The sequence below is a fragment of the Arachis hypogaea genome, chromosome 2, assembly GCF_003086295.3.
Source record: "Arachis hypogaea cultivar Tifrunner chromosome 2, arahy.Tifrunner.gnm2.J5K5, whole genome shotgun sequence".
NCBI lineage: Eukaryota > Viridiplantae > Streptophyta > Magnoliopsida > Fabales > Fabaceae > Arachis > Arachis hypogaea.
This window is the reverse complement of record NC_092037.1, coordinates 90,599,054-90,605,155: the sequence shown is the minus strand read 5'-3', so window position 1 is coordinate 90,605,155 and position 6,102 is coordinate 90,599,054. Positions and strand designations below refer to the sequence as shown.

At 41.2% G+C, this 6,102-nt stretch overlaps 1 protein-coding gene across 1 annotated transcript; it reads left to right on the top strand.

The window, feature by feature from the left end:
- The first annotated feature begins 1,077 nt into the window (after nt 1–1,077).
- LOC112727830 (protein FAR1-RELATED SEQUENCE 5-like) lies at nt 1,078–2,004 on the top strand. Its single transcript, XM_025777748.1, has one exon. The coding sequence runs from the start codon at nt 1,078–1,080 to the stop codon at nt 2,002–2,004; it is 927 nt and encodes a 308-aa protein (XP_025633533.1).
- The last annotated feature ends 4,098 nt before the right edge of the window (nt 2,005–6,102 follow it).

Genomic DNA, 6,102 nt, shown 5'->3' with positions numbered 1-6,102 from the left:
ATTTTCATTCATGTAGTTATTTGTCCATAAGACGTTAGGGTGTTGTCCGTTACAATGGTGTGTGTGCATGGTTGTTTGGACTTATAAAATTTGTAGTATAATTTGACAAGAACTTTCATCTGCGGAGTCATTGATCGTAACTTGTTGATCGCCTTTCATGTTTTTAGCCTAGAACTGTGAACCGATAACTCTGATGGATTTCAATGGGATGTTTGGAGCCGAAGTGGAACTGTCAGATGAGAACAGCTCGGATGGATATTGTGGCCGTTATTATGCGAGTGACGATGAAGGTGAGGAGGACGAAGGTGGTCAGGACTTCGGTGGTGAGGAAGGTGACCCAACAGGTCGCAAAGAAGATGAACATGGTAACTTCTCAGGTGGTGCCAGTCATGCAGGGGATGGTGGGAAAAATCGGCTGGTTGTGGCAGAGGATTTCCTAGGCATGGAGTTTGTTGGCGAGCAGGATGCCTACCTTGCGTACAAGGAGTTTGCTAGAATAAGGGGCTTTGGGGTCCGCAAGGGAGATGTGGGGCGTGTTGATGGGGTTTTGGTCAGGAGAGACTTTTTCTGCCACTACCAAGGCACAAGACATCATAAGCACTATGATCGTCCTGAGCGAGTTAGGGAGGAGAGATTGAAGAGTCGAACTGACTGCAAGGTGAAGTTGAAGATTTACTATGATGTGCAACGCAGTGTGTGGAAGGTCAGGACTATCTTCGATGAGCACAACCACGAGCTTGCTCCGGCCATGTTTTCCCACCTCTTGCCTAGTCATCGCAAGATGAGTAACGGTGACAAAGTGCAAGTTGATAGCATGAAGAAGTTTGGGATACCAACCTCGAAGATAATGGCTTATATGGATGGTCAATCTGGAGGGTATGGAGTGCTGCGATTTACAAAGCGTGATTTGTATAATTACGTACACGGGCAAAGGCTGGCCCGAATCAATGATGGTGATGCTGCAGCAACAATCAGTTACTTGGAAGGCAAGGCGAATGCCGACATGACGATTGTCGCCCGTTACACGCGAACTGCGGAAAATCGGCTAGGGAGCATTCTCTGGTCGACGGTGAGATGATGTCGGACTATCAGTTATTTGGAGATGTTATGGCTTTTGATTCGACGTATCGGTCTAATAAGTACAAGAAACCGCTTGTAGTGTTCTCAGGGTCAAATCACCACAAACAGACAGCCATTTTTGGATTTGTGCTACTGGAGGATGAGGAAGTTCGTACTTACCGGTGGTTGCTATTAAACCTTGTAGATGTAATGGGAGAGAAGATGCCGTGCGTTGTTGTCACGGATAGGGACAAAGCAATGTGCGCAGCCATCGCGGAGGTGTTCCCGGCAGCTAGGCACCGGCTGTGCGGGTGGCACTTGGAGAAAAATTGTGTTCAGAGGGTTAAGGATACTGAATTTCGGAAGGTCTTTAAGAAGGCTATGTATGCCAACTTCGAGGTGGAGGACTTCGAGGAATATTGGAAGAAGGCGGTGGAGTCACTTGGCCTTCAAAATAATAGTTGGGTTCAAAGCACGTACGAGCTCAAAGAGAGTTGGGCAACAGCATATCTCCGGGGCACATTCTGTGCGGGATATAGGACAACCTCCAGGTGTGAGGGAATTAATGCATACATAAAGGGGTTCCTGAAATCCACTGATAGCATGTTGGAGCTGGTGCACAGCTTAGATCGCGTTGTAAAGGATTATCGAAACAATGAAGTCACGGCACAGTTCTATTCTACGTATTATAGCCCCGTGTTAACAACCGGGCTTGACTCCATTGAGCTTTTTGCATCAAAACTGTACACGCGGGCAGTTTTTAGAGAGTTGAAGAAACAAATCAAGGGTGTTGCGACCTTGCTGTTTCGTGGGAGAGATAGCATCAGCACAACGGTTGTCTACAAGTTTTCAAGGAGGGCGCCCCTGGTAGGATTCACAAGGTTTTGTTCGACCCCGATGACAAGAAAATTCAGTGCGACTGTTCGATGTGGAATAGCGAGGTGATGAGCGGATAATTTGTACGCTTTTTGGCATTATTTTTAGTATGTTTTTAGTATGATCTAGTTAGTTTTTAGTATATTTTTATTAGTTTTTAGTTAAAATTCACTTTTCTGGACTTTACTATGAGTTTGTGTGTTTTTCTGTGATTTCAGGTATTTTCTGGCTGAAATTGAGGGACCTGAGCAAAAATCTGATTCAGAGATTAAAAAGGACTGCAGATGCTGTTGCATTCTGACCTCCCTGCACTTGAAGCGAATTTTCTGGAGTTACAGAAGCCCAATTGGCGCGCTCTCAACGGCGTTGGAAAGTAGACATCCTGGGCTTTCCAGCAATATATGATAGTCCATACTTTGCCCAAGATTTGATGGCCCAAACCGGCGTTCAAAGTCACCCTCAGAATTCCCAGCGTTAAACGCTGGAACTGGCACCAAAATGGGAGTTAAACGCCCAAACTGGCACTAAAGCTGGCGTTTAACTCCAAGAAGAGTCTCTACACGAAAATGCTTCATTGCTTAGCCCAAGCACACACCAAGTGGGCCCGGAAGTGGATTTTTATGTCATTTACTCATCTCTGTAAACCTTAGGCTACTAGTTTTCTATAAGTAGGACCTTTTACTATTGTATTGAGATATCGGGGTAGTTATCTTTGTTCTGATGCTATCTTAGATCACTGGGAGGCTGGCCATTCGGCCATGCCTAGACCTTGTTCTTATGTATTTTCAACGGTGGAGTTTCTACACACCATAGATTAAGGTGTGGAGCTCTGCTGTACCTCGAGTATTAATGCAATTACTATTGTTCTTCTATTCAATTCCGCTTGTTCTTGTTCTAAGATATCACTTGTTCTTCAACTTGATGAATGTGATGATCCGTGACACTCATCATCATTCTCACCTATGAACGTGTGACTGACAACCACCTCCGTTCTACCTTCGATTGGGTGAATATCTCTTGGATTCCTGATACACGATGCATGGTTGATCGCCTGACAACCGAGCGCTCGCCTGACAACCGAATGACTGTGGTATTCAAGAGAATCCGGAAGGTCTAACCTTGTCTGTGGTATTCTGAGTAGGATTCAATGACTGAATGACTGTGACGTGCTTCAAACTCCTGAGGGCGGGGCGTTAGTGACAGACGCAAAAGAATCACTAGATTCTATTCCGGCCTGATCGAGAACCGACAGATGGATAGCCCTGCCGTGACAGGGTGCGTTGAACATTTCCACTGAGAGGATGGGAGGTAGCCACTGACAACGGTGAAACCCTTGCTTAAGCTTGCCATGGAAAGGAGTAGGAAGGATTGGATGAAGACAGTAGGAAAGCAGAGAGACGGAAGGGACAAGCACCTTCATACGCTTATCTGAAATTCCTACCAATGCATTACATAAGTATCTCTATCTTTATCTTTATGTTTTATGCGTTTATCACCATACCTATTTGAGTTTGCCTGACTAAGATTTACAAGGTGACCATAGCTTGCTTCATACCAACAATCTCTGTGGGATCGACCCTTACTCGCGTAAGGTTTATTACTTGGACGACCCAGTACACTTGCTGGTTAGTTGTGCGAAGTTGTGTTTATGCCATGGTATTGAACACCAAGTTTTTGGATTCATTACCGGGGATTATTTGATTTGTGAAAAGTATTGATCACAATTTCGCATACCAAGTTTTTGGCGCCGTTGCCGGGGATTGTTCGAGTATGGACAACTGACGGTTCATCTTGTTGCTTAGATTAGGTATTTTTTTTTCTTCAGAGTTCTTAAGAATGAATTCTAGTGTTTCAAGGTGATGTTCTTATCATCACCAAAGCTGATTGATTTTCATCAATTTAGCTCTTGAATGCAATGTCCTGCTGAAGCTTGTTCAGCCATGTCTAATTTCTTTAGACTAAAGCTTTAGACTAACATTGCATGATTCCTGGAATTCTCATTAAGAATTTTGATACCTTTATTTTTCTTTTTCCACTTTATTTTCGAAAAAATCCAAAAATATTTCTTGTTTGAGTCTAGAGTCTCATTTTAAGTTTGGTGTCAATTGCATGTTTCTGCTCCTTTTGCATTCATGCATGTGTCTTCATTAATCTTCAAGTTATTCTTGATGATTTCATTGCTCTGATTTTTAAATTCTCTTGACTTGAGTGTTTATGTGTCTCATATGTATTCTCATTTTGTTAGTGTCAGTAGTATACAAACTGCTAAGTTTGGTGTCTTGCATGCATTGTTATTTGATTTTAGTTGCATTTTGATTATTAAAAATCCAAAAATATTTTTAATTTGTGTCTTTTCAAGTCAATAATACAGAGAATTGAAGATTCAGAACATACAGCAGAGGAATTATACAGAAAAAGCTGGGTGTTCAAAACGCCCAGTGAAGAAGGACAGACTGGCGTTTAAACGCCAGCCAGGGTACCTGGTTGGGCGTTTAACGCCCAAAAGGGTAGAGTTTTGGGCGTTAAACGCCAGAATGTGCACCATTCTGGGCGTTTAATGCCAGGATGGCACAAGAGGGAAGATTTTGTTTTCAATGCAAATTTTTTTCAAGTTTTCAAAATCTTTTCAAAATCAAATCTTTTTCAAATCATATCTTTTCAATCAAATCTTTTTCAAAATCAATTTCTTTCCATTTTCAAAAATACTTGCTATCAATTAATGATTTGATTCAACATTTCAAGTATGTTGCCTTTTCTGTTGAGAAAGGTTTAATGTTTGAATCATATCTTTTCTTGATAGCCAAGTCATTAATTTTCAAAATCAAATTTTTTTAAAAAAATGTTTTTCAAATCATATCTTCTCAATCACATCTTTTTAAAACCAATCATATCTTCTTAACCACATCTTTTTCAAAATAACTTTCAATCAAATCTTTTTGATTTCTAATTTCAAATTCTTTTTCAAAAATCACTTGATTTCTTTCCCACTTTTATTTTCGAAAATCAATTAGTGTTTTTCAAAATGTTTTCAAAATCTTTCACTTAATTTTCGAAAATGACTTCCCTTCTTCTCACATCCTTCTATTTATGGACTAACACTATTCCTTAATGCAAAATTCGAACTCCATCTTCCCTGATAAGTTCGAATTTTCTACTTCTACCTTCTATTTTTCTTTTCCTCTGACACCTCAAGGAATCTCTATACTGTGACATAGATGATTCCATATTTTCTTGTTCTCTTCTTTTTCATATGAGCAGGAGCAAAGACAAAAGCATTCTTGTTGAGGCTGATCCTGAACCTGAAAGGACCTTGAAGCGAAAACTAAGAGAAGCTAAGGCACAACTCTCTGTAGAGGACCTAACAGAAATCTTCAAAGAAGAAGAACACATGGCAGCCGAAAACAACAACAATGCCAACAATGCAAGGAAGGTGTTGGGTGACTTTACTGCACCTACTCCCGATCTCTATGGGAGAAGCATCTCTATCCCTGCCATTGGAGCAAACAACTTTGAGCTTAAGCCTCAATTAGTTTCTCTAATGCAACAGAATTGCAAGTTCCATGGACTTCCATTGGAAGATCCTCATCAGTTTTTAGCTGAATTCTTGCAAATCTGTGACACTGTCAAGACTAATGGGGTTGACCCTGAGGTCTACAGACTTATGCTATTCCCTTTTGCTGTAAGAGACAGAGCTAGAATATGGTTGGACTCACAACCTAAAGAAAGCCTGAACTCTTGGGAAAAGCTAGTCAATGCCTTCTTGGCAAAGTTCTTTCCACCTCAAAAATTGAGTAAGCTTAGAGTGGAAGTCCAAACCTTCAGACAGAAGGAAGGAGAGTCCCTCTATGAAGCTTGGGAAAGATACAAAAAATTAATCAGAAAGTGTCCCTCTGACATGCTTTCTGAATGGAGCATCATTGGAATTTTCTATGATGGTCTCTCTGAACTGTCCAAGATGTCTTTGGATAGCTCTGCTGGAGGATCTCTTCATCTGAAGAAGATGCCTACAGAAGCTCAAGAGCTGATTGAAATGGTTGCAAATAACCAATTCATGTACACTTCTGAAAGGAATCATGTGAACAATGGGACTAGTCAGAAGAAAGGAGTTCTTGAGATTGACACTCTGAATGCCATACTGGCTCAGAACAAAATATTGACTCAACAAGT